At 45.5% G+C, this 27858-nt stretch overlaps 1 protein-coding gene across 1 annotated transcript in view; it reads right to left on the bottom strand.

Moving 5' to 3' along the window:
- Positions 1–18694: 18694 nt before the first annotated feature.
- The window catches only part of LOC129323939 (meprin A subunit alpha-like), a 29696-nt gene continuing 20532 nt past the window's right edge, over positions 18695–27858 (bottom strand). The window contains exons 11-13 of the mRNA XM_054970814.1: positions 23545–23715; positions 20763–20961; positions 18695–18842 (exon numbers count right to left, since the gene is read on the bottom strand). Coding sequence (XP_054826789.1) covers positions 18695–18842; positions 20763–20961; positions 23545–23715 — 518 coding nt within the window. The remainder of the gene's footprint in view (positions 18843–20762; positions 20962–23544; positions 23716–27858) is intronic.

Genomic DNA, 27858 nt, shown 5'->3' with positions numbered 1-27858 from the left:
CTCAGGGAACTCAGTTGGAACTTTGTTCCATGGGGGCGTTACCAAAATTACAGCCGGGACAATGTAGGCACTCGCAGGCCATGTAAGACTTTTAAAACTTGAATTCAGAAAATAAAGTTTACACCGTGGCAAATACAAAAAATTCTGAGATAAAATACAGTACAATAAATTGCAATAACTTATACCAATTTCTTAGTAAATATCTTAAAGAGAGTGAGCTATGTGTTACACAACATAAGAAACCACAGAAGAAGAGCGTGAAGAAGACGTACACAAATTCATACGTATAAAACTGTTTTAAGCCTGGACGGGATCTGTTAATTTCAAGGTAGTCCAGGAATGGGAGCCATTTTTCTAAAAAGTTTGTAACTCTTGGGAAGTGCTCAATTTGAAAGACTTTATCGTGTCATTTCTCTGAGATGAAATGATCCCAAATTTTTACGAACTAATTGTCTATTGAAGGGCTGGTGTTTGGCTTCCAAAGAGCGGTAATCATGCTCTTTACAGCCACTAGTAAAGTAGCAATAAGGTCCTTCTTTATTGTGGGTATGCAAACTTGACAATTGTCCCATTGGTCTAAAAAAATGAGTTCTGGCAATAGTGGAACATTATAGTTTGTGACTTTTGATTCCGTTATACTTCCTTGTTCAGTTTTACAGGACCAATTCCCAATGTGATATAAGCACACACATTTTACACATCCATCCATCCCAAGAGGCCAGCAGAAATATTTGAATTGCTGCCAATCACTTTCTGGTTTAATCCTTTTAAAATAAATGGAAAGAAAAAGCTGTTTGGTTGAAGGTGGTCTTGTTGTGGGTCAGGAGGAAGAAGATTCTGGAAGGCAACACCTCCCCTTTGTTAATAACTCCTAGTGATGAGTTCAGTCCAAAAACGTCTACATTACCCCTTTAGGCCCAATTTACACATGAAAGACAATGAGATGGAAATCAGGTGGTAAAATACTGAAGTGGTAGGTGCGAGGGGATTATTACCAATGTCCCGATAGAGGGAGACCCCAATTAAGACTCTTAACGTCAATCAAAACAAGGCAGAAATATTTTGCAAAGTAAAAATGGACTGTAGGATGGACTGAACTGTTTTACACGTGGAAAACCACGTTTTGGAAAGTATTCTTTGCTAAAAAATAATACAAACAAAACAAGCAATGAGAGGGGGTAGAAGCACACTCCCTTCTTTCCCATCTTTTTATCTGTCATTTTTTTAAACACAAAAGGCAATTGCAGCACCAGGCTTTTCAGCGTGAACAGTCAAAATATAATGTAGAAGGTGCTCCGTGATCCCTAAGTCACAGATCCAGAGGAGTTAGCCATCAGATGCATCTGTTGAAGAGAGCTGTGGCTCTCAAAAGCTTATGCTACAATAAAGTTGGTTGGTCTTTAAGGTGCTACAGGACTTTTTACAGTGATCCCTAAGTGACACGTCTCTCTCTTTGATCTTGCTGATAGAAGCTGGTAGCTCTGGCTGCATCCAGGAATACTGAAAGTTTGCTTGGTTGCTACCTCTTCTCTTTCTAGTCCCAGAGCTCTCAATTGGAGCTATGTTAGGCATAATTGTATGAGATCTCTAAAGACTGCGATCTCAGAATGTTCCAGTAAATGCTAGATGATCCCTTTCCAGTATGCATAGCTGAGGTAACGTGGGCTGAAGTACTGACCAGTTTCACAAATTGAGATCACAGTCACATTTTCCACTTAAGGACACAGAGAGGTTCATTAAGGAAATATTATGTCCTAAGACATCTCTTAGATTAGATATGGACTCCCAGGCCATTCTTGTTATCAAGTATACTAATTGTCCCATGAAATTTGATTAACCCTGGACTTGTGGGCAGAGAGAGAGAGCTCTGTTAAAGATGCCTTTCCCCTTAGCAATGGAGAGAGGGACTTATAGAGAGGAATCCTTTGAAGTGAGCTTGTAAGAACAGTCTTACCCGGGGCTATATGAACCATTATGTTCTGTACTGAAATCTGCTGGGGCCCTGTTCTGGCTACATATAATCAGAATCAGTTTCCTTATAAACTTCTAATTTGCTCCTTCATATCCTAATTTGCTCCTTCATATTCATTACAATCAGATGGGCTTGTAATTCCAAGTTAATTATATATAGAAATATACTAGGTTGGACCCAAAGTTCATTTTCTTCGACCAGTCCTAGAGAGACCCATTTTTTGTCAATTTCTGTTCATATTTCGAAGCCCCCGCTTTGATTCTTCCCCTATTGAGGTTCCTGAAATGCCATTGTTGGGGGACGAAGGACACTTAGGACCAGAGTGCTGGCAAGTGGGGGTTTGCCATGGGTAAAAAAATCATAAAATCAACCCCTTCATGCTGTATGCTAGCAGAAACCACTTTTGGATCTAACCCAATAGGTACAAATAAGGCAGATATACTTTGGACAGACTCAGTTATAAAACTGACTTCGTGAACCTTACAAGGGCTGGTTTCACATGTCTTTAAAACAGCGCAATACTCACAGAAGGCTGCCAGCTTCCTCGAGCAATTTTTAACGGCATCAGTTTACAAAACGGAGGCAGGCAGTGATGACGCCGCTTTCGTGGCAGTCTGCCTCCGTTTTGTAAATGCAAGGAAGCCGGCAGCCTTCCGTGAGTATCGAGCTCTTTTAAACACATGTAAAAATGGCCAAGGCCAGAAAGGTGGAATATAAAATAAATTAATTAATAAAATAAATGTTGTAAATAAATAATAAAGTAGTTGTGTCCGTGTGAGGGTGTTGTGCCTTTTAGTTAGGGTTGTTTGAACTTCTTCAGCCCCTGTCGTTTTACAGGTAGTTTCAGATGGATAGCAGCGTTGGTCTGCAGTGGAACAGCAGGACTGATAGTTTTGGGGAATGACAGAAAAGAGTGGAGTTCAGTGTTGTTGTTGGCTGTGCTCTGAGACAAAATATCTAGTTATGCTTAAGGCCTGTTGAACATAATTTCTTACCATAATTTCTTAACAGAACATCATTTCTTAACAGATCTAGAGGTCTTGGCATGTGGATGAGAATTTGTGCTAGAAGGAAGATTTTAGATGCATCTGACAAAGAGAGCTCCGGTTCTCAAAAGCTTATGCTACAATAAAGTTGGTTAATCTTAAAGGTGTTACTGGACTCTTTACTATTTTGCAACTACAGACTAACATGGCTAACTCTTCTAGATCTATGGCAGAAGATGAAGAAGGCAAACAAAATGAGAATTCGAGGAGAGAATTGCTCAAAATAGTAAGAGGAACAACAAGCATTTTTTTTCAAATATATCGGGAGCAGGAATCCAGCTGTTACACAAATGGTGCCCTTCTGCCCTTACCCAGATTTTTCAGAGCTAAAGAAGGAGACAGACAAGTGCTTCTTTTCAATGATTACATTGAATATTGCAATATGGGTACCCAGCTTTGAAAGGAGCCATGAGAGAACATAAAGCTTACAAGCAGTTTTAAAGACATTTTTTTCAGTACAAAAGGAACTACCTGCTGAACAATTTGTAATTGGTCCTTTACATACATCTGATCTCTACTGGGCCCTTTTCACACTGCTTACCTGCTTCCGCAACGTCACGAAATATCGCTCAAAAAACACGGAAGATAGCATCTTCTTGCGAGAGTTTTGTGCAATGTCACGCAAAACTCTCGCAAGAAGACGCTACCTTCTGCGTTTTTTGAGTGATATTTCGCGACGTTGCGGCAGCTGGTAAGCAGTGTGAAAAGGGCCCAGTTATTTTGATTGGCTATTACTCAGTTCTTTTAGCTGATCTCGCAATTTTGCATCTATCAATATAACCTTTTCATTCCCCTTATTTGGTCACTACCTATTGCTGACTCTGAATTTCTCACTTCTTACTGACTTCCATACCTTAGAATCAAAAGTTATGGATACAGTGAATGTGCTCTTCTTGTATCTATTTCTCCCTTCTCATGAGACAATAGCCTAAAGAATGTGTGGCCTTATCTAAGTTCCCTAGGCAACTGAGAAAAGAGAAACATTTTCGGCATTACTTATGCTGTTCTGAAACAACTTTCAGCAAAGATGGAACAGTGAAAGAGAGGGGGGGGGGTTGCAAGCACTATTAATTCATTCTAAGAATATGTATATGAAAGAATGAAAGATTATAAACCCTTATGATAAAAGGAATATTAAATCTTAACTCTACACAACCAAGGAGGCAGCTGGTCCACTGGACGACAAGAGAGTGGAAGGATTGTTTAAAGAGGAGGTGGCCAAGAAACAAAATAGATTCTTTGTAATTTTTTTCACTGTGGAAAATCTGGGGCATGTACCCACAATGAAGCAGCAGCTTTTGGGAAGGACGTCTGAATGACAGAGTCAAATTGAGGTGATGAGAGATGAACTTGATTTAAATTTGCCCAGTACATCTAGAAGTTCTTCTCTCGTGAACTTTGCAGGTCTGGATGGTGTTCGTATTGGATGGAATGGACTGTGCAATGTTGCTTAATGCTAGTAAGGGCCTCAAGTTCTCAGGGGAGGGCAGAAGAGAGTCAATAAAGAAGAGACAAGGGGCTTCCCGGCATTTTCTGTTAGCCACTATTGCTGCTCCTGTAGCTTAAATCTATTATTCTGTGTTCTGTTCAAGATCCTTTATGCACTTTCAAATGCCTCTTCTTTCTCTTTTAAATAAAGTTCATTATGTTTTAAAAGTCTCAATTCTTTCAAAACCAGGGGGTAGGATCCACTCTAGAACCCTCAAAGCAACTTAAGTTATAAAAAATATATCAGATCTATCGAGACTGTTCAACTGTTACAATTTAGATGTCCTTGGCACTGAATTTGTGTTATCTTCATACAACATTTGGATTTTTTTTTGTTTTGCTACAGACCTAGGCTTCCTGTCTCATTACCAATGCTGATTTCTCCACACTGACCACCCCTCTGCAGACCCCACCCTATACTAGCATACCTGCTATTGTCATGCACCAGCTTTTTCATTCACTGGCTATTGTCATTTGGCATCTGAAATCACTCCTCTCTCCAAGATATAAGGACAGATGGACTCATATTGTAGCTGTATCTGAAGAAGTGAGCCGTGAATACAAGACAAGTGAGTGCCAGGTCTCCCTCCTTCTTCCAGGAGGGTGAGGGGACCTGGCAACCTCAGATAGGAACATTATTTGTTCATTGTTCACAGGGCTTTTTTTCTGGGAAAAGAGGTGGTGGAACTCAGTGGGTTGCCCTCAGAGAAAATGGTCACATGGCTGGTGGCCCCGCCCCCTGATCTCCAGACAGAGGGGAGTTTAGATTGCCCTCGGTGGCGCGGAGGGCAATCTCAACTCCCCTCTGTCTGGAGATCAGGGGGCGGGGCCACCAGCCATGTGACCATTTTCAAGAGGTTCCAGAACTCCGTCCCACTGCGTTCCAGCTGAAAAAAAGCCCTGATTGTTCATACCACTATATTTTCTTTTATTTGCTTGCCTTGAGCCTTATGATCATCTCCTACTTAGTCTTCATTTTACACAAGCAAAACCGTCATGAAAGCTGTTGCCATCTGCTTGGGTTATGCTTGGGATAGCCCTCTGGCTATCTCAGTCCTCACAATAGCCATTACTTTACCACAGCATGCTTACACAAAGGAGAACTCCCTCCCAGATGATCGTTGCTATTAATATTATTATTAGCATTGTGGTTGCAGCAAAAATACCAAAACATTCCACTGGGGAATGATCAAGAAACAAGAGCTCATTATCATGGGGCTTGACAAATCCCAGGCGCCAGGGTGCCAGGACATCTAGAAATTTCATTGTTGCGCCTAGTATTTTCATTAGTCATTTATTAGGCTTGGTGATTCTCAGCAGAAGTATAAGGCTTACTTAGGTGAGGGACAGAGGTTAATTTTATGTTGTTATGACAGGGTTGCCCCATATTTGTTTAAACACTATAATGCTTTTTGTCACAGCTTTAATAAAAATGACAAGGAACTAATCCTAAGGAAGAGCTTAGGATTAAGTTCTCTGGTAACAATAATATGAAAGGAGGGTCACTAAAATATAAAAACTTGAAGGCTGAAAAATAAATTTGGCTCCTAAAGTTTTGAGGCCTTTCTAAATTGCCTTGTGCATTATGTGGAGGCCTTTTTCCTTTTCAAGGGGCCTTCACTTGCCGCCTCAAGCATAGAGCAAGCTCTCTCAGCCGAGCTCCTCTGAGGCCAGTTTTAGTGAAGTCCCTCAGGGCTAGGTGGCTACAGCTGCCTTGGGGAAAGCTGTGATATTCCCCTGCTTGACACCTTCAAACAACAGGAGGAGAGCCAGGGCCCAGCGCCAGGCTCAGTGGTTTGGCAGAGATTTGTTGTTGTTGTTGTTGTTGTTGTTGTTGTTATCCCCTTCTTATTTACATTTGGGGACTGTTGTCTATCAGTCAGGAGGGCTAAAGCAGAGTTATATCCAGTCCTTGCAGGCCTCTGGCCTAATTAGGCTCCTCTTCCCCTCCCCCTTACTTTGTTGGGACGGAGGACTTCCAGCAGAAGCAGGACTAGGCTTTGCTGTAGGCCGCAGGGGTGAATTGCAGCCACCTGAGGGGTGGATTACATTACTGCCACTGGCTTAGCAGGGCGGATGCTGGTAGGCCTCCTCTCTGTCTAGGCTCCCCCCCTCCCCCCGTTTATACTTACATAGGAGGGAGTATTTCTAGTAGCAATAGCTCGGCTTCAGGCCTTCAGGCAGCAGGGCGGGCATTTTGTGAAAAGGCTTGGCAGTTTATTCAGTTGGGTGCAGCCATTTTGAGTGTGGCACCAGTGGCCTGCTTTGCCTCCTGGCAGTGCAGCCTTATTGAGAAGGCATCTACAATATGCACAGCTCCAGCAGCGGCCATTTTGAGTGTGGGTTTTATATGGTCTGATTTGCCTCCTGCTTACTGGCAGTGGAGGCAATTTTGGTGGGGCTTTTACAGCTTCTGCTGTGCTGGGGTGGCCATTTTGAGTGTGTCACCCTGTGGCCTGCTTAGCCTCCTAGCACTGGCAGCCATTTTATAGCGACCTCTGCAGCTTACACAGTGTTTGGGCTGCCGTTTTGTGGGGTATGGGTTACTACAGTACATTCCATTACTGTACATTTCCATCATGCCAGTATTAAAAAAAAAAAGGCTAGCAGCTCTGCTAAGGGCAAACAGCCACCAAATACGTATCCTGCAAAGCAGCCCTACCTGCATAGTTAACCTTTGAGGATGATGAAGTGGCCATAGGGAGTAAGGAAATACTGGGCTATCAGTGTCTATGGCTATGGTTTGTACGGTGGCATTATTCAAAGTCTTGATGAAACAATACAGGTTGGTAAGATGCAGCTCTTCAGAAATATAGTTCTGCTTGTGGCTAGATAAGGCTCTTCCTACAGGTTCCTCTTCAAAAGCAAACAAGAGTCCATTGATTGAATAAGGAAACTTTACTGCAGAAAAGGTCCATTATAGTCCACTGTCCTGAATAGGAGACTCAGGATGGTACACAGTCATTGTTACCAATGAAGGGCAAAGCATGAGGTACAGAGTAACAGTTCCCATCTGCATCAGCCTCCCCCCACAGTTCTCAAAACAACATCTTTCAGTCTTGGGAAGCTGCTCTCCGTCAAGGCCAATGCCTGGTGGAACGGTGTTAGACAAAACAGTCTCCTCCGGTGGGAAAGCTGCCTGGGAACTGGTGCACCTGCGGGGAAAGCACTTAGACACTAGAAACATTAGAAAATGGAGTCAGTACAGTTTAAATATACACTGGACCTGACATTCTGCCCCCCTTAAAATAGATCCCCCCCTGGCTTATATGGGTAACGAGTATGAAAAGCTTTGGTTAATCTAGGAGCATGAACATGTACAGAGTTCACCCACTCATCGTATCCAGAATCAAAGTCCTTCCACCTAATGAGGTAAAAAAGCTGATTCCGTTTGATCTTAGAGTCCAAAATTTGTTGCACTTCGTAGTGTATTTGGTCGTCTATCAAAGTAGGAATGGGTGGAGCTTTGATGTGCCACTTGTCGTCGGTGGGAGCTCTTTTAAGGAGACTGACATGAAATGTATCATGAACATGGCGCAAGTTCTTGGGTAGATTTACAGCAACAGTAACTTTATTAATTACTTTGCGGACAGGGAAAGGCCCAAGGAACTTTAATGCTAGTTTGCGGCTCGTCTGAGCTAATTTCAGGTTTTTGGTGGAAATATAAACATGATCTCCAGGTTGTAAATCCCATTCGGCCACACGATGGCGATCTGCGTACTTTTTGTAATCCAGTTTGGCTTTCTCGAGGTGTTTTTTAATGAGAGTCCATTGCTGCTTGGCCTCCCACCACCAGGAAGATACATCAGGCGAATTAGAGGAATGGCGGGGGGGAGTGTCCAACGGGAAGGGATTAAAGTGAGTTCCATATACAATTTTGAAAGGGGCTTCCCCAGTGGAAGCATGCACACTGTTGTTGTATGAGAACTCGGCTAAAGGAAGAAGGTCCACCCAATTATCTTGTTGGAAATTAATGTAGCAACGAAGGAACTGTTCTAAAATTTGATTAGTTTTTTCGGATTGTCCGTCGGTTTGTGGGTGGTGGCTTGAACTGATTCCCTGCTCAATATTCAACATTCGCAAAAGCTCCCGCCAGAAGTTGGCAACGAACTGTCCGCCGCGATCCGAAATCACCTTGGACGGAAAAGAATGTAATTTTACGATGTGTTTTAAGAATAAATCTGCTAGTTTTCGAGCAGTGGGTATAGCAGTACATGGAATAAAATGAGCTTGTTTGGAGAACAGATCTACCACGACTAAAATGCAATTATGTCCTTTCGAAAGAGGTAAATCAGTGATAAAGTCCATAGATATTATTTCCCACGGTCTGTCAGGCGTCTCCAATGGTTGTAGGAGGCCTGGAGGTTTCCCTTTCCGGGTTTTGGCGCTGAGGCAAATGGGGCAGGAGCTAACGTATTGGGAAATGTCTTTGCGCATGCCCGGCCACCAGAATTGCCGTTGTATTAGATGCAACGTTTTCAGATACCCATAATGACCAGCAGTGGGGGCATCGTGACATCGTTGTAATACCTCCCGTCGGAGGCTGTCTGGGACATAAAATTTGCTTCCAGCTAGCCAGTCCCCCTGTGGGGATTGAGCCAGTTTGCTTTTAGGCGCTTTACCCCCCTCCTTTTCCACCTCAGCTTTAAGTTTCGATTTCCACTCCTGGTTATGCGGGAGGGGCTGTCTTGCGCGGCTGCGTGTAGTTACCACGCCTCCCAATTGCGTAGGGGAGAAGACCGTGTCTACAGTCTCCTCCCGTTTGCTCTTGTGTTGGGGCATGCGCGATAGGGCGTCTGCAAGAAAGTTAGTTTTGCCCGGGAGGTAATTTAAAGTGAAGTTGAATTTGGAAAAGAATTCTGCCCATCGCAATTGTTTGGCGTTCAGTCTGCGAGGGCTGCGAAGGGCCTCCAAATTTTTATGATCTGTCCAGACCTCGAAGGGATATCGCGCCCCCTCCAGCCAATGTCTCCAGTTAGTGAGGGCCGCTTTTACTGCAAAAGCTTCCTTCTCCCACACATTCCAATTCCTTTCTGCTTCTGAAAATTTCCTTGACAGGAATGCACAAGGCTGTAGTTTCCCATCCTCCCCCTTCTGCAATAATACCCCTCCTATCGCCGTATCGCTGGCGTCGACTTGCACTATGAAAGGGTAATTTTCGTTGGGGTGGCAGAGGATGGGTTCCGTTACAAATTGTTCTTTTAGGCATTCGAAAGCAGTTTGGCAATCGGATGTCCACTGTATTTTGGAGGAGGGTTTTTTAGCCTGGTCCCCTTTATTTTTTGTCCTTAACAATTCGGTTAAGGGGAGCGTGATTTGAGCAAAGTTTGCTATAAAGTCTCTATAGAAGTTGGCAAAACCCAGGAAGGACTGCACTTCTTTGCGGGTGGTGGGAGTTTGCCATTCTTGGATTGCTTGTATTTTGGCTGGATCCATTTTTAACCCCTCTTGGGAGATACAGTACCCAAGGTAAGTGAGCTCAGTTTTGTGGAATTCACATTTGGACAGCTTAATGGGAAGTTTATTGTTCATCAAAGTGGACAGGACTTTTTGCACCATTTGAACGTGTTCCTCCTCCGAGTCTGAATAAATTAATACATCGTCAAGGTACACCACTACACCTTTATAGAGGAATTCGTGTAGAACTTCATTTATCATGGACATGAATACAGACGGGGCTCCCGCCAATCCAAAGGGCATAACTAAATATTCATACTGTCCGAGGGGTGTATTAAATGCGGTTTTCCACTCATCCCCTGCCTTGATACGGACGTGGAAGTAAGCATCTTTTAAGTCTAATTTTGTAAAGATCTTACCTTGGGCCACGACGTTGAGAAGATCTCGGATGAGTGGGATGGGATAGGCGTTGTTGGTAGACACAGCATTAAGTCCTCTAAAGTCCGTGCACAGTCGAAGTCCCCCATCTTTTTTCTTCACGAAGAGTACCGGAGCGGCATGGGGGCTATTGGCTGGACGGATGAACCCTCTTTGAAGATTGGTGTCGATGAATTTTCGGAGCTCCTCTCGTTCATGGAGACTCATGGGATAGAGTCGTCCTTTGGGCAATGAGGCTCCAGGTACAATTTCCACCGCGCAGTCAGTTCGTCGGTGCGGGGGTAGAGTATCAGCTTCTTCTTCGGAGAAGGCATTCAGAAAGGGCCAGTACGGTTCGGGAATTTGGTTTATTTCTTCTTGGGTGAGAAGAGCCTTTTCGGTGTGAGTTGGATCACTACCCCAGTTTTGGTTCCAGCGATGTTTTTTACAGTTGGAGTGAGTGAAGGTGATGCACCCCTCTGCCCAATTTATGTAGGGATTGTGATCACATAGCCACTTGCTGCCTAAAATTAACGGGTATTTGGCAGTGGCGCTGATGACAAAAGACCTTTTCTCCCAGTGTTGGCCCATGCCGGTGATTATTGGGATGGTTTCAGTAGTAACAGGGTTCATATTGGTGCCATCCATTTGTTCAAAAATCACTGGGTTTTGCAATTCACGAGTTGGTAGAACTAGTCCGTTGACTAGGGCCGGGGCGATAATGTCTCTCGAGCAACCCGAGTCGATGAGGGCTTGCACTCGGATGTGCATCTTCCTCTCCGGGTTAAGTAAAGTCACTGGCATGAATAAGATGGACCCAGGTGGCCGGTTCCGTGCAGGGACGGGCTTGGGGCGGATCTGTCGTTTGGGCCCTTTTACGACAGATCCATCTCGTTTCCCGACTGGGGGCTTTCTGGATTGACTTCTGCGTTTGGGGAAGCGGGGTCGTATTCCATAACTTCTTCCGCTTCCAGTCCTCTCTCTGAGGCGGGCCTTTGGGAAGCGCCGCGGCCTCTGTTTGCGCGTGGCGCGGGAATCGGGCGTTGGAGAGTAGGAAATGGAGCAAGGGTTGGACGCCGTAGTTGAAGTGGAGGTCTTTGCACAGGCCGGTAGGGGCATTGTGCTGCAAAGTGACCGGCTTGTCCGCATTGCAAACACAGCCCTTGTTGCCATCTAGCATCTCTCGCTCCACGGGTGGCATACCCAGCTCCCCGTCCTCCCTTCTGTAAAGTCAAGGGTCTTCTTTGTTCCGTTTGTTGTTGTTGTTCAACCAAACGGACTTCCAAAATGCGATTCTCAACTTCGCATGCAAGTTGGATCCAACCTAACAACGTAGGGGGATTGTCCTGCATAAGGGCTCTGTCCAGAAGTCTCGGGTTTAGCCCTTGCTTGAACAGAATGATTTTGGTGGACTCCTCACACCTAGGGCATTTGGCAGCCAATTGTCGGAATTTCGTGATATAGTCTCTCGCCGACATGCTGCCCTGTTTAATGGCTTGCAATTCTGTTCGGGCCCTGGTTTCCTCTAAGGGGTCTTCATATTGCGCTCGAATAGCATCCACCAACCCCTGGAGAGTATTGAGTTCCGGGGCCCCGATATTGTATAGTCCTACATACCAGTCCGCTGCTTTGCCTTGTAAGCGGGAGCCGAGATGTTCAATTTGACTGGCCTCGCTGCCGAAGAGGTGCCCCCACCGGTTGAAGAATTGCACGACTTGCACTAGGAAAAATCCCAGTTTGGAGGGATCCCCATCAAAAGTAGCTTCCAGTTTCACCCAGCCCATCGGGAGGTCTTGCCTCGGAGCCGGTGCTGGGTAGAAGTCCGTCGGAAGCATCAATGGCACTTGAGGTACGGGGGGACCCGGTTGTGGTAGCGGCGCTGGTTGCGCTGGCGGCGGCATCACCGGCTGAGCCGGGGGTGGCGGCCTCGGCTGGGCTGGCGGTGGCGCCCTCGGCTGGGCTGGCGGTGGTGCCCTCGGCTGGGCCGGTGGCTGCAGCCGTGGTCGGGCAGGCGGCTGCAATCTTGGTCGGGCTGGTGGTGGCAATACCGGAGGTGCTGGCAGTAGCGGTTGAGGTGGAGGTGGCCGGTGCGGCTGAGTAATGACCGGCCGCTGAGGGGCGGGTTGGTGGGGTCGTAGTGGTGTAGGCCCCACCGGTTGGTTCGGAGGTGGTATTACGGGCTGCTCAAGTGGCAAACGTATCGGTTGCTGCAAAGGGGTTAGTTGCGGTCTAAGCGGAAGGGGCCGCAGCGGCGAAGGCCTGATGGGTGGTGGGCCGCGCGGGCTTGCCCCTCCCAGCGTCGTGTCTCTGGGACGCAAAGGCTGGTCTTGTGGCGCCGGTAGACCGTCCCTCGGGGTTTGCTGAATGGGAACCACTTCTAGCGGTCGTTGCGGTAATTCCTCCCCAGAAGGGGCCGGAGGCTCTTCCGTCTGATCCGGCCGAACTGTTGTTGGAGAAGCGGGAGGGGGTATCACCGTCGTCTCGGTTGGACGGGTTGGCCCTTCTTCCCCTTCTCTAGGCTCCTCCGCTGGAGTCTCCTCGGGAGATGGATCCCCGTCCGATTTAGGGGGTTCCGTCGGAGTCTCTCCAGGTACCTCAGCTGGAGTATCCCCGCTCGGCGGAGTTTCGTCTATTCTAGGGAGTTCCGCGGGCGATTCTCCCGGTTCTCCAGGGTAGGATTCCTCCTCTCCCGAAGGCAGCGGCTGCTGCGGGGCGTCCTCCACTGGATAGGACATAACACTTTGGATGGTGGCGATTTGTACCGCCATTTCTTCAGGTGAGATTCTCTCTCCTGCCCCCATCGCTGAGATTAAGTGAATGGCATGAGCCAAACTTTCCTCCATATCGATCAGCCTAGCTTCCAACTGTTGCATTCGGCTAGGACCCGGTTGCCCCATCACGGAACCTCCCTCGGTTGTACTCACCGGGGAAAACGGCCCCCAAGGCGGAGGATCTCCTTGATCGACTCGCGATCTCGCTGCTAGAATTCCTTTGGCTAGGCCCGTCACTGCCGAGATGCCGGAATCTACAGCATGGGTGCGACTTTGCATTTGCACCCAACTTTGTTCAGGAACTTCCGTAGGCTCTTTCCATGGGGCAAGTTCCGAATAATCCCAACTCAGGGCGCCGCGGCGAGATGTGTTCCCGTTCGTCTGTTCGGCCGTCCTTTTCCAAAACAGCCACGGTTGGCTGCTATCCAGCTCAGGGACAGTCTCTAGGCTTCGGCGTCCGTCCATCGAAACTCTTGGATGTAGCCCTCCGGCCCGGCGCTCTCGCGTTTCTCGGGGTCTGGCTCCCCACTCCGACGGGGTGGGTAGCGAGATCAAGGGGAGAGCGGTAGCCGTCGGCCTTGTCCCCTCACTGCCGAGGTCGATGAGAGGCGGTGTAGACGTCGAAGCTCCGGCCCCGGCTGGCACCTGAGATTCTTGGGGTTGCGCTGTTTGACTGTCGGGGGACGCATACGGATCAAACAAAGGATCCCTGTCCGGGACTACCTTGGATTCCGCTGGGCCCGACTCAGGCATGATTGGTAACAAAAATGTCAGCTTGTGGCTAGATAAGGCTCTTCCTACAGGTTCCCCTTCAAAAGCAAACAAGAGTCCATTGATTGAATAAGGAAACTTTACTGCAGAAAAGGTCCATTATAGTCCACTGTCCTGAATAGGAGACTCAGGATGGTACACAGTCATTGTTACCAATGAAGGGCAAAGCATGAGGTACAGAGTAACAGTTCCCATCTGCATCAGCCTCCCCCCACAGTTCTCAAAACAACATCTTTCAGTCTTGGGAAGCTGCTCTCCGTCAAGGCCAATGCCTGGTGGAACGGTGTTAGACAAAACAGTCTCCTCCGGTGGGAAAGCTGCCTGGGAACTGGTGCACCTGCGGGGAAAGCACTTAGACACTAGAAACATTAGAAAATGGAGTCAGTACAGTTTAAATATACACTGGACCTGACAGTTGTTTGGCTAAAATGACTTTCCTTCATAATGCATCTCTAAAACAATGTGCATTTTAAAAGAATGACAGCTTCATTCTTTAATGACATAATGAGGGTACTAGAAAGTCACAGAGTGTTCTTTGATTAGAAGTGACAATGCAAAATGATGTTCTGGTTATTCTCCCTTTCAGATAACTAGATTGCAACTTGGCAGAGGTAGCAATCTAGGTAGCATGTTTAGTAATGTGGTTACTCAAGCTTCAATCAAAAGGAGTGATCCCTTTCCTCACATGCAGCGGCATTAATGGTTTGAATAGGTGATCTTACCAATAATAATAAGAGTATAGTAATAATAATAATAATAATAACAACAATACTTGTTCTTGATATTATTAAGACAGAATAAATACGTAACCACACCACCCAAAGAGGGGTCTGCCCCTTCCAAAGGAAAACAACCAGCTAAGAGGCCCCGTCTAAGAGGCCTCCACCCACTTTGTCATCTTTAGATGAGGATGAAAGCGCTAGTCGCCAGGCTATTTTGAGCCACATTGCAGCCTAGGAGCAAGCAAAGCGTGGTAGGCCTGTTCGGCTGACGTCAGCTGCTGCTTTTCAGGCTGAGGTTCTTAAACGGCTTTCTGCCCTTGAGAGGCTTTCTGTTTCAACAGACACTGTGGTTGAGGAGGATAGCAGGCAGTTTTGAACCTTCAAGTGGCGATCCAGGCTGGAGGGCTGATGTTGAACCTGTGGCGGTGGCTGTGGACCCGGTGTGGGATGTAGGGTTGCCAGGCCCCCTCAGTCTTCCAGCGGGGGATTGGGGGCCTGGTTCCTACTTGTATGCCGAGGGGGGTGCTCCCGGAAAGCACAATGACGTCACTTCCAGGAAGTGACATCATCATGCTGTGCATGCCCCCCCAGCGTGCCCCACGCTCCATAGGGGCTCACGTTGGGGGCTGCTGTGGAGCGCAGGAATGCTCCTGCACCCCACAGTGTCCCAAAACGCGCCTGTGGATCAGACCCATTTTGAGGAGCGCAGGAGCGCTCCTCAGCGCCTCAAAATGGGGCCATTTTGGCCCGGATTGGGCCTGTTTTGGGCCCGATCCGCCTGCCCAGTAGCAGTGCAGGTTTTTGACCAGTTGCCTTTGGGGGGGGCCAGGTAGGAATTTTTCCTTTCTTTCCCTAATTGGCTTTGGGGAAGGAAGTTTTTTGCCTACCTTGTACTGCTTGCTGGAGCTGTGGCTATTGGACTACAGTGGTGCTGTATAGGCCGTCAATGGCAAAATTTAGTTGAGGGAATGTTAGCGGGACGAAGAGTACCCTTGGCACATCCCCATTGGTGGGGATATTAAGGGCCTGTCAGGATCGGCTGCCATGCTTGGCGGCGGCCAGTTGAGAGGGCGGGCTGCCTGGTGGGATCTCCTGGACAAGTCCTTCCCTCATGCTCCACGGCGGAGGTGCTTCGAGCTTTAAGGGGGAAACCATCCGCCAGGCCGGCCAGATCCCAGCCATGCATGTGAATGGCTCGCATCCGGGGCAGCAGGTGTCACCCAGACAGGTCAAGGCGGGTCCAGGGGAGTGACCCCAGGGCTTGACCTGTACCACTGGTTAGGCCCTTGCCAGGGTTTTTTTAGTTGTTGCAGTTCATGTTGTTACCTAAATAAAAGTGGCCCTTTATTACCCAAGCCTTGTGTCTGCCTCTTATTCCGACTGGGGGGGGGGGGCAATAATGCTTTTTGTCACAGCTTTAATAAAAATGACAACCAACTGTGAAGAGTTTAGGATTAAGTTCTCTGGTAACAATAATAAGAAAGAAGGGTCACTAAAATATAAAAACTTTAAGGCTGAAAAATAAATTTGGCTCCTAAATTTTTGAGGCCATTTCTAAATTCAAAGAAAATTTGTCAAAGCCTCATTAAGAGTACTTAATGAGACATTTGTCATGTCTCATTAAGAGTACTGGCATTCTGTCACCACCATTAGAACTTACTTGGGGATCTATTTATTTTAAATATATCTATACATCTGCTTTTCTCCTCACCAACTCAGAATCCAGGCCAGCGTTTGGCTTTGCTATCATTACCCAAAGAAACTCAGAAGTACCCCACAACATGCCAGCAGCATCCTGTCATTTTAATATGTTAATACAACTCATAGCAGTAGAAAAGAGCAAGAGTTCAGTAGCACCTATAACAACGTTTGTGGTAGGGCATAAGCTTTTGTGTGTCACAGCTCACTTTGTCAGGCTCTGGATGACAGGATACGGCAGACAGATCCCTGGATCATTATAGCAAGACACAGGTCCTTGGTTAAATGAATTTTATTCAGAAATCAGATCTTTTCCATATTCAGGTCCAAAGGTCTACTTAGGAATAAGGTAAGCATCTAAGAAGCTCGAGTAGAAGTTTGACAAGAATGGCAACTTGGGAAAAATACATCTCTTTTCTACCCTGCTTTTCTTCCCCCTCCCAATTCCCAAACAATCCCTTGCCGCTTTTTCGGCGTGAGAACATTTTGCATGCTTGTGCTATCACGCTGCGCCACTAAGAAGAAAGACATATCATAGTCCGAGGGAAATTCCAAGGTCGTAAATAGTTGAGCTCACCAGATAGCCACCTGTGAAAGCCTGAGAAACCGTTAGAATACTAGCAACAGGAAATTGAGTTATACCAGGATTAGGGTTGCAATAACTGGCATTAGAACATAAGCATCAGAATTAACATTGGCATGGATGAATGGGTACAGTCATACATGACACGCTTCTTCAGATACAACTAGACTGTGAGTCCATCTGTCCTTATATCTTGGAGTGATTTCAGATGCTGAATGACAATAGCAGGTAAATGACAAAAGCTGGTGAACAGCAGTAGCAGGTGTGATTGGATAGGGTGGGGTATGCAGAGGGGTGGTGAGTATGGAGAAATCAGTATTGGTAACAAGATGGGAAACTTAGGTCTCGATTCAATCCTGGTGGATGCAATGTCTTGAGCTTCATTTTCAGTTGTAATTCAGCAGTCTCCCTAAACTCCCTTTGTAATTCCTCTGCAGGAGAACTGCTACTTGGAAGGTTAAAATGTTCCCCCACTGGTTTATGATCTAATACAATCCCTGAAAGTGACTACTGTTACAAGAGCTATCGCTTCATCGATTCGCAGAAGAGACCTACTTGCTTACACATGCATTTATTTGCAAGCTATGTTCAACTTGATTTTAAGTGTTTTGTCCAAATCCAAATCATGCCTTGAAAACAGTTCAGGTTCCCAAACCGTACAGGCATAGGAGATCTGAAACACTTGCCATAAACATTTGGCACCTGAGTTTTCAAACATTGCATATGTAACATATCCAGCTACAATGCTCTGAATTTATTTTGCTGATAAATTATTAGAGGTATCACCTTAATAAAGTGCATTGCAACGGGTGTTGTTAACTAGATTACTATATGTTATGAAGCGGATACAAGCCTTAATGTAAGGCTGTGCTGTGTGCTCTGGTTTCTCAGCCAGATATAATATGTCTGGCTTTTTTTTGTTCATACATTACGGGGAGAAAATATATCCAAATGACTGCTGAGGATGTGACTGCTTAGAATGGTTGGCTAGACACATTATGTTCTTGTCAGAAAATTTTTTTTGCCTTTCAAGTTTTCCCGTTTTCATATCTGATAGTAAATGACCTCTGGGAAGAGTTCCTCCACGGGTTTCTGAACAGGTCAAAGCTCATCAGATACATGAAATAGGAAGATTCAGAAATTAATGGGGGAACATTTTCATCTTCTAATACACGCTACTGTTGATTTAATGATTACTGTTCTCCTACAGAAGAACTTCAAAGACAGAATTCAACGCAAAATTAATGAATTTTTAGGGCACTTTCTGTGGTCAGTTCTGAGCCTGTGTTGATCCTCTTCTGCTCCTCTTCAACCAATAGAAGTGGTCCTCCCCATTCGGAATGGATTCATTTCTCTTTGATTGGTTATTGTTTGCACCGGTCTCTCTTTGTAACATCTCCCTGTTCTCAGTTGTCTGTCGCTTGGGGCTTTAAGTATAGCAAACTGCTACAAATGCACCCTCCATCCTGAAGAGGTGAGGCCTATATACAAAAGACTGCTCTGGAATAAATTTTGTTATCCGCCAAAGTGCCACTGGACCCCTCTTTAATTCTGTTGCAGTAGACCAACCCCTCTGAAATTATTATCATTGAAAGCCTTACATCCAAGAGTAATAGGATACAAGCTGGTGACTTCACTCTGTCATTTCACTTTTTGGCCCCCTGTTTCGTAGCAGAAAGAAATACATAATATTTGCCTGAATGGAAGGGAGGATGGAATGGCCTCGGCTTTATATTCTAAGAAGATCAACAGAAAATTGCAGTTACGTGATTGTCATTAGTTACAATATCACCCTAAAACCGTGCTCAGATTGAGTCTGGAAAAACATTTTATCCCTGAATGAGCAGAGAAACAATCACAAGGGTTAATATAACAGTTCCTGCGGCTATGCCAGCCAGCATTCCAAGGATGGTCCCATCAATATGTGCTGTCTGGCATCTCTCCCCAGTGTAGAAGAAAATTTTGCTCGTGGTACACCTGTGAACATAAACCAGGGACAAATATGGATTATGAGGCCTGTATTTTCCCCACTGTGAAAGATCACAGCAACTTAAAAATGAAGGGAATTTCTTCTAATCGAGAGCGTCTATAAAGTCGGTCAGATGATAACATTAAATTGAGGTCAAAACAGAGGCTAGAGATCCAGTCTGGTGTCATGGATAGAGTGTGACGGTCTCGCTACATGTCACTTCTTTTACAGGTTCTCCCTGGAGCCAACCTGTGCTCTGTGCAAGCACACACCAGATTGAGGATTGGCTTCTCTTAAAAAATGAGAGTGTAAATGGGCTCGGAAAGCTGTTGTCAGGGGAGGAAGAGGTCCTACCTTTCTCCCAAGCTCCCCCACCCACCCATGCAAAAACATGTGGCATGGGAGAGCTTTCCCCTTTCTGCTGCCGCACATGCACACAATACCTCCTTGTGGAGCAACAGAAATGGGGAAATATCTCCCCTCCACACTATTTTTGCGTGGGGAAAAAAGCGTGGGAGAAAGGCAGGAACTTTCTCTCCCCCTGCAGCCGCTTTCTGAGCCCATTTGGATGCTGTTTTTTTTTTGAAATAGAAGCCAATCCCCAAAGGGATGCATGTCTGCGCAGAGCACAGGATGGCTCCATGGAGAACTTGTAAAAGAAGTAACTGTGTAGAGAGACTCAGACAGAGGCCTTGAAATACCTGCTTGCCTTGTGTTACAGAGGACCAGTGATTCTCTCATGAAATGGAGGAACATGGATTCCTTGGAGGAACATTGGAAAAAATGAAGGCTTCTCTTGATTAGAGATTGGTATGAACAGCAATACGAACAAAAAAAAAAGCCACGAACAGCCCAATCTGCTGTTCGAGAACAAGCTGTTCGTGAGGCACCATTCTAAATGAACAGGTGGTCGTTGCAAGCCTTGTTAGTTGCTTTTCGTCAAGCCAGACAGTCTGGCACCTGCAATCAATTCCCTTGGCAACGTAGGCAAGGATTGTCTGAACTCTGTCTGAACTTCTGCTGTTGCCCTGGAAATCCCAATCGAAGCCCAATTTAGCTTGATAGGCAGGTCTTCCTTCCAAGTGTAGAGCTCCAAATTTGTTACAAGAGAGAAAAAAACATGGCAGGGGGGCTCCCAGCTCTGGCTAGTCTTTGCAGACAGTGGAGAGGGAGAGACAGCTGCTGTTGGCATTTTGATAGAGAGAGTGCATTGGAGCTTGAATTTTCTTTGTGTGTGGTGGGATATGGATCTACCCTACCTGGGAGTGGTGCGGTAGTAATCTACCCCTTCAAGTTCCAGGGTTGCTGCCAGGCTCTGGGGCCAAGCTATTATTTATGATTGGTACCTTTCCTGGTGCCTGCTCAGGTCAGGTTTCTGGGAGTGGTGTAGTAGGGATCTTGACCAAACTTGGATGGTGGCTGGAGGAGAGCCTGTTGGCCCCCACGAACAGCCAACCAGGAACATGTTCATGAACAGGGTCATGTTTGTGGTTGTTCGTGAGTCCCTGTTCATGGATGGCAATGAACAACAAACACCATGTTCGTTGTTTTTTTCTGTTCGTGCCCATCTCTACTCTTGATACCTCATTTGGAGTTGTGAGATTGCCTCACTGATAGGTTGGCCGTTTTTATCCTTCAGTAGAAACCCTAATTGATTTTACAACATATGGCCATAGGAGGCCTGTTTTAAACCCCTGACTGCGGCAGCACATGCTACAATAATTTAAGATCTTATGTCCAATAGCAGGGATGTCCAGGACTGGGATTTTGGCAAAACAATGTAAAGAATACTGAAAATTGATTTTTGCTTTATGCCACGTCCAGAACTCTGCATAACACTGTCTCTGTGATGAGGCACTTACATCCCCATCATTTGATCCAACACAACCACAGCACGCAAAGACACTTGGAAAAATGGTCTAGGATACCTGCAGCTTGCTCTCCCTTGGAAGCTGGCACAGACACCATTGTTTTGGCAGGGATTTGGGTCACATGGTTCTCCCAAGAAAGTTGGCAAGTCTTCCAGCGGGGCCCGTCTTTTTCTTTGAGCTGGAAGGAGGTCATGATCATGAGAGCGATGCCAGGTTTTGAGAACGGATTGTTCACTGTTCTTGAGATGGGTTAAATCTTATCCAAAGAAAGAAAGGGGCAGGGGGGATAAATACGGCAGAGATCGTCAGTCAAAAATGAACTGAAAGTTGGTATCCACATTGTCCACTTTATTTAATATTATATAGAGCTTAAAGAGCTCATAAAGCTCAAAAGAGCATGCACAGATAAAATTAAATGAAAATTGACCTGCTGCTGTGCTACACTGATTGAAATGAAGTGCTTATGTTGCATTATTTTTGAACATAATTGTAATCCTCCTCCCAACTAAACATCTGTTTTGCAGAGAAACTACTATTACTCACTGGGGAAAAATTTGCAAATAGACCCAGAAATGAACATTAATTGTGTCTTATGGGACTCGACTTGTGGTCCATCTAGTCCAGCATCCACAAAGCCCTGATATTGCCAGGTAGCAAATTTTTAAAGTAGCAATATATATCATTTTACTTCAGAATCAAGCCTTCTTTCCTGGAATCAAACCTTCTTTCCTGGAAATCCTGTGTAGGACATAATTGTGGCTACTTGATAATAAAGGAAAGGCACTTTGTTCATGCTCAGAAGCACTGTTTTTATTTCTGTCTAGAGATGTGAAGGCCTTTGTGAGAGGGGGTTGAAAAGTTTATGGAGGGGGAAGTTTTAGAGGGGATTTTTTGAATTTTTCCAGTGGGAAATAGGGACATGTTAGGGTTCCCAGGTCCTCGGTGGGGGTGAGGGATTCCCCTACTCCCAGCCTCCACCCCCGCCACCACTCACTTGGTTGGCCGGAGGGAAAGGCAGAGGGACAGGTAATCCAGGTGCGCCCCTGGAAGGCGTGACAGTGTCACTTCTGGGAGTGATGTCATCACACAGGTCCTAGGAGTGCGCCTCTGCTTCGCAGTGGGCCCATGTAGACCTCAAATGGGCCAAACGGGGCCTGTGTGGGGCCCAAATTGGCCAACTGCGAAGCGCTGGAGCGTTCCCAGACCCTATACAATGATGCCACTTCCCCAAAGCGACTTCATCACAACGACTTGGGAGCACATGCGCTCTTCATATGCATGCAGATAACAAGAAAGGGAAGTGCCAGGTCCCCAGTACCACCCCCGCTGGGAGGGCACGGGGACCTGGCGACCTTAGGGCATGTTGGAAAACACTTTTTTTAAACAACAACATTTGATTTACATACCGCCCTTCAGGACAACTTAATGCCCACTTAGAGCAGTTTACAAAGTATGTTATTATTATCTCCACAACAACCAGGGCTCATTTAAAGGGGGAACGCACAGGTACGCAGTTCCGGCAGTTCCCCAAAGAGGTCACATGTCAGGTGGCCCCGCCCAATTTCAGCCCTGAATGGCCAGGATTGGGTCCAAAACAGCCAGGATAGGTGATGTCAGGGGGTGTGGCATATGCAAATCAGTTATGCTAATGACACACCTGGTGATACAACAACCACCAAAGGGAAGATAGCACAAATAAATGCTATACTATTCAATGACAAGCAACTTCCTCTATATTGTTATTAATTTAAGGTGCAAAGTGCATGATTTACAGTGATAAATACAGCAATCATAAGTACATCATACAGATACATCGAATGATATCATTGGACCATATAAATTCCAAGCGATAAATATCAAGCACAAATAATCCAACTGGTACAGTCTTCAATACACAAGTTGTTATTTTCATGTGTAGACCATCCTCCAAATAGAAGGGAACTGCATATCGTCATTCAAAGGCAGTCTACGAGTCTACGCCAGCAAAATGTCCATCCCTGTTTCACGAGCAACGCTTCTTCACGGGCATATATTGATATACAGCACGTTAGTTTCATGACCGCGTCCTCAGCTTGGTTTTTAGCTGGTGACCATTGAATAGCTTGTCATTGAATAGTATAGTATTTATTTGTGCTATCTTCCCTTTGGTTGTTGTTGCTCTTTGAGTGGGAGGAGACGCCCCTGGTTTAGTAGGTTACACTTCTGGTGATGGCAAGGGGCGTGGCATATGCTGATGGATTATGCTAATGAGTTATGCTAATGAGTTCCTCCAGCTCTTTTTCTACGAAATGACCCCTGACAACAACAAACACTCTGTGAGATGGGTGGGGCTGAGAGAGCTCCGAGAAGCAGTGACTGACCCAAGGTCACCCAGCTGGTTTCAAGCGGAGGAGTCGGGAATCAAACCTCCTGAGATTTTCTTTGTGAAAGTTCGTCCCTCCCTCTTTATCTGCCCAGCATTTCCTGGGGTCAGCTCCTTCCCCAGTTTTACCCATTTGGGGTCAATCAGGAGTTGGACCTTTTCCTGAGCAGCCTCAGCCTTGAAAACCTCCATCTTTGAGGTGTTTTTGAAGGACATGGATTTTTCCAGGGGCTTTTTAATTAATGTTGAAGAGGAGGGCGCAATGCAAATAGCGCAGTTTGAGACGGTGTGATAATGTTTTTTGAGGACAATACTGTTTTTGTGAACTTTTAGTTTGGTAAGATGATGGGTTGTTTTTTATTTCTCCGTAGGAGTTTTCTTGGATTGCTTTTCGGCAATGTTATGATTTCTTCATTGTTGTGCCCTTTGGAGATAAACAAATGATTTCAATTTTATAAAAAGATGAGATTTTCATACCTTCGAAGTCTACAAATATAACGAGGACATCATTTTTCAGATAATTCCTTTGTCTTAACTGTTCATGGGTAGCAAATTTTCGCCATCCCCAATCTTCACCCCTGCTACAATTGCATAGAGGATCAAATTTTCCCAGAAGAGACGGATTTTCCCACCTGGAAGTATTTTGTCCTGCAAAATATCACAGCATACATAACATTACGGTTGTGCTCTGAAAATACTCTAGTAGAGTATATCAGCTCTCTTCATATCATAATATTCTCGTTTGCCCTGCAGTGAGCAAAACATCTCACATCTGGTTTCACAGGACCCAGAGCAAATGCATAAACAGCATAAGGTGTAGTTAAGTTTTTGATTGTGGTGCTAAGCAAGGTGGGGAGTCTCAGCTTCTTATGCAGAGGTGCTAGATAAGACTGGAGGAACGACAGTGTGGTATAGCCCAATCTTGGAAGCTAAGCAAAGTCAGTGCTCGGATGGGGGACCACCAAGGAAGACTCTGCTTCTTGCCTGCCTTGAAAGCCCCTTGCTGGGGTCTCCATAAGTTGGTTGCAACTTGATGGCACATACGTACATAATTTCATGTGAGGGATGTGGAATGGTATTTGGTCATTTTTCGGCCCAGTGGGCCCAGTGGGCCGTTCCTGCTACCACTCAGGGGGATAGTGAGGGGGAAATGTCAGTGAAATGTGTGCGTGTGATTGCTGCAGCCCAATGAGCTGACATCCCATCTTGTGCACTAGAAGTAATATTTATGCGTCACCGACAATGCTCTAAGGGTTGGTCAAATTCTAAGAGCATCTGGTCAAATCCTAAGGTATTGGCAGTGATGTGCTGATGTCACTTCCAGTTTCATAGGAAGTGATGTCATTGTGTCACTAGCAATGTGACTACATTGCCAGCAAGGGCTTCCCCTTTGGCTAGATGTGAGTCTTGTGCTGGCAATCCTAAACAGGACTAAATGTGGTAGCCTGATCTTTTTTTTCATCTTTGAACCATTTTTATTACTAACCTCTGTACAAGAGCCCCGTGGCGCAGAGTGGTAAGCTGCAGTACTGCAGTCCAAGCTCTGCTCACGATTTGAGTTCGATCCTGGCAGAAGCCGGGTTCAAGTAGCCGGCTCAAGGTTGACTCAGCCTTCCATCCTTTCGAGGTCGGTAAAATGAGTACCCAGTTTCCTGGGGGTACAGTGTAGATGACTGGGGAAGGCAATGGCAAACCACCCTGTAAAAAGTCTGCCAAGAAAGTGTCGTGATGCGACGTCCCCCCACGGGTCAGTAACAACTTGGTGCTTGCACTACCTTTACCTCTACCTACCTCTGTGCATACATTTGTATTTAGCTGTGCAGCTGCCATAATCGGTCTATCTTGTAACTTACCCTCAGCTAAACAAAGTGCTGACGTGGTGCAGTAGAAAGAGAAACCCTCTAAAGCTTGTTAACATATTTTGCTATCTTTTTTGAGACCAGCTCTTGAAGCTCAGAGGCTAAACTTTCTTTGGACAGAGTAGAGCCTTTGTTCAGAACAAATGCATAGGCTCCTTCTCCTCTGATCTCATGAGGATACCCAATCACAGCTGACTCTGCTACGGCACCATGGGTATTCACAACATCTTCTATCTCAGCAGTGCCCAGTCTATGTCCACTGACATCGATGACATCATCCAGGTGGCATTAACTGGTAATAGCCTTGTCCAATATGCTTCACCCCCAGTGAAGAAATATCCCAGGTAAGGCATCAGGTAGGTCTCCAAGAACTTCTGGTGGTCAGTGTAAATGGTCCTTGTCATACTCAATATAGCCCAATCTTATCAGATCTCAGAAGCTAAGCAGGGTCAGAACTTGGATGAGAGACCACCAAGGAAGACTCTGCAGAAGAAGGCACTGGCAAACCACCTCTGCTTCTCACTGGCCTTGAAAGCCTTGCTTCAGTTGCCATAAGTTGGTTGCGACTTGATGGCACATACGTGTGTAGATAAGACTTTCTGAGCTGTTATCACCTTGTATAAAGTAACTAGTAACTGTACATTACAGCTATGAATAGTTAAAGGAGACATTAGACTCGGTATAATTCAGTGTATACTCAGCCAGTGTAGTGCAGTGGTAAGAGTGTTGGACTAGGATCTGGGAGACCCGGGTTCAAATCTCTGCTCTGCCATGAAAGCTTGCTGGGTGACCTTGGGCCAGTCATATTGCAGCCCCAGCCAGAATGAAGAGACAGACACAGGCTTGGAATTAAAGGGCCGTTTATTAACATGACCATTAAACATAAACCACGGCAGGGGGCAACTAAGCGGTACAGGTCAAGCCACGGGGTCATTCCCAGACCTCCGCCTTGACCTGTCTGGGCGAGTCCCACAGCCCCGGGTGTAGGCCATCCATTGGAATGGCTGCAACCCAGCCAGCCAGGCAAATGGATCACCCCATCATACTCTCCACCTAACCTACCTCACAGGGTTGTTGTGAGAATAAAGTGAAGAAGAGGAGAATATTGTAAGCTGCTTAGGGTCCCCTCTGGGGAGAAAAGCTGGTATAAATATAAATAAATAAAGAGCTGCTGTAGCGTAGTGGTTAAGTGGCTGGGCTTTGAATCAGCCCTCTGCTGGTTCATCTCCCGCTACTGCCATTGGTTTTGCAGATGGCCTTGGGTAAGCCACTCCTCTCAGCCCCAGCTGTATTTTGGAGATAATAACATTGAATTTGTTCACCTCTCTGAACATGGCACTAATATGTCCAGAAGGGCAGTATGTAAGCACACTGTTGTTTTTGTTGTTGTTGTTATGATGATGATGATGATGATGATTAACTATAATTGATATGATTGTTCTAATTGTATTATTAACACAAGGCTATGTCTTTGAAACTGCAATTTATAATAGTTCTCCTATTGTTGTCCAAATCACTTGGCACTGACTCTGTTTTGCAAGAGGTGTGACTCAAAAATATTCACTCAGAACCTTGGTGGACTGGAAGGGAAGTCCAAGAACCAGGTGTTTACTTGTACTTAAGAAATAATATCAGTTGCATGCTTTTGTTTGCTATTATAGCCATGTGTTTAGCTGTAAGGACTTTCCCTGCATTGTTCTGTCCACAAAGGCTTTTTTGAGCTAAAGAAATTTTGTTTCAATTAAACGGTCTTGCTAGTTTTATTTTTGCCCCTGTAGAACCCATATGGCCAGAAATTATACTAGCTAAATCTTCTGGGAAACGAGAGCTTGACCACCATGGGAAACCGCTAAGGTGAGTGACTGCAAAGCATACTTTGTAGAGCGTTCAAAAATTCAGTGTGGTCCAGAATGCAGTTGCTAGATTGCTGACAACGAGAGACTCCATCAGTCCTTGCATTTATCTTTGGAGTGTTGTACTATTCCTTTAAGCATTGTGTATCTTTCTGAGAATAACAATTTAAATAATATTGAATAGAAGACTACTACCAAAAATATTTGGAATGTTAGTCTTATCACAGTGGCATTTTTCCACATTGGCTACTGAACACTGTGGTTGTTTTTTGTTTAAGATTGCTGACAAGTGCTGGTCAGACCCACATAACCTCTGTCCTCAAAGAGGTGCATTGGTTACCTGTGAATTTCTGGATTCTGGTTGAAGTGCAGTTTTTGATCTTTAAATTTCTGAATGGTCTGGAACCTAAGGTGCCTCCACACAGGCATCCTTCAAGGTAAGAGAAGCCCTGGGGCAATTCCCCCAGGCATCTGAACTTTGGTAGGCCTTTTGCTTCTTGCTGTGTTTTCCCTAGTGATTAACTCTTGGTCAGATTACATCAAATTTTTTTAGAAAGGGGGAGGAGGTAAGGCACTTAAAAATGTGATTTTATTGGTTAGTCTTTAACCGCCTAGATTTTTTTTATTACAGAAGACCTGTGTTCTTGGAGGGTGTGTGGGAGCAGTTTTTATTTATTTTATTTATTTTTACTTTTATTTACCACTGGGGCCATAAGACAGAGATGTTCCACCAGGCGTATGGTTGAGGCTGGGCCTGGCCTCTGTCGACTATGTGGGAGGGAGGAGTCGACGAATGCTTAAATCCCCCCCACCAGATGTTTTTACCACCACTCTGTTTTAGAACTCCATTTTATCCAAGCGAAGATAAGTTAAAGTTATACTGTCGTTGCAGCCCTCTTGATACCTTTTAAATTATTTATTATGTAAACTGTGATTTTAATATGCTTTTATGAATTTGTAAATTCTTGTTGTATTGTGATGTGATGTCCCCCATAGGTCAGTAATGACTCGGTGCTTGCACAAGGGACTACTGTTTTTACTGTTGTATTGTGACTATGTTTTTAACTGATGTAATCCGC

The sequence above is a fragment of the Eublepharis macularius genome, chromosome 1 (genome assembly GCF_028583425.1).
Source record: "Eublepharis macularius isolate TG4126 chromosome 1, MPM_Emac_v1.0, whole genome shotgun sequence".
Taxonomy (NCBI): Eukaryota; Metazoa; Chordata; class Lepidosauria; order Squamata; family Eublepharidae; genus Eublepharis; species Eublepharis macularius.
This window is presented reverse-complemented; position numbering and strand designations above follow the sequence as displayed.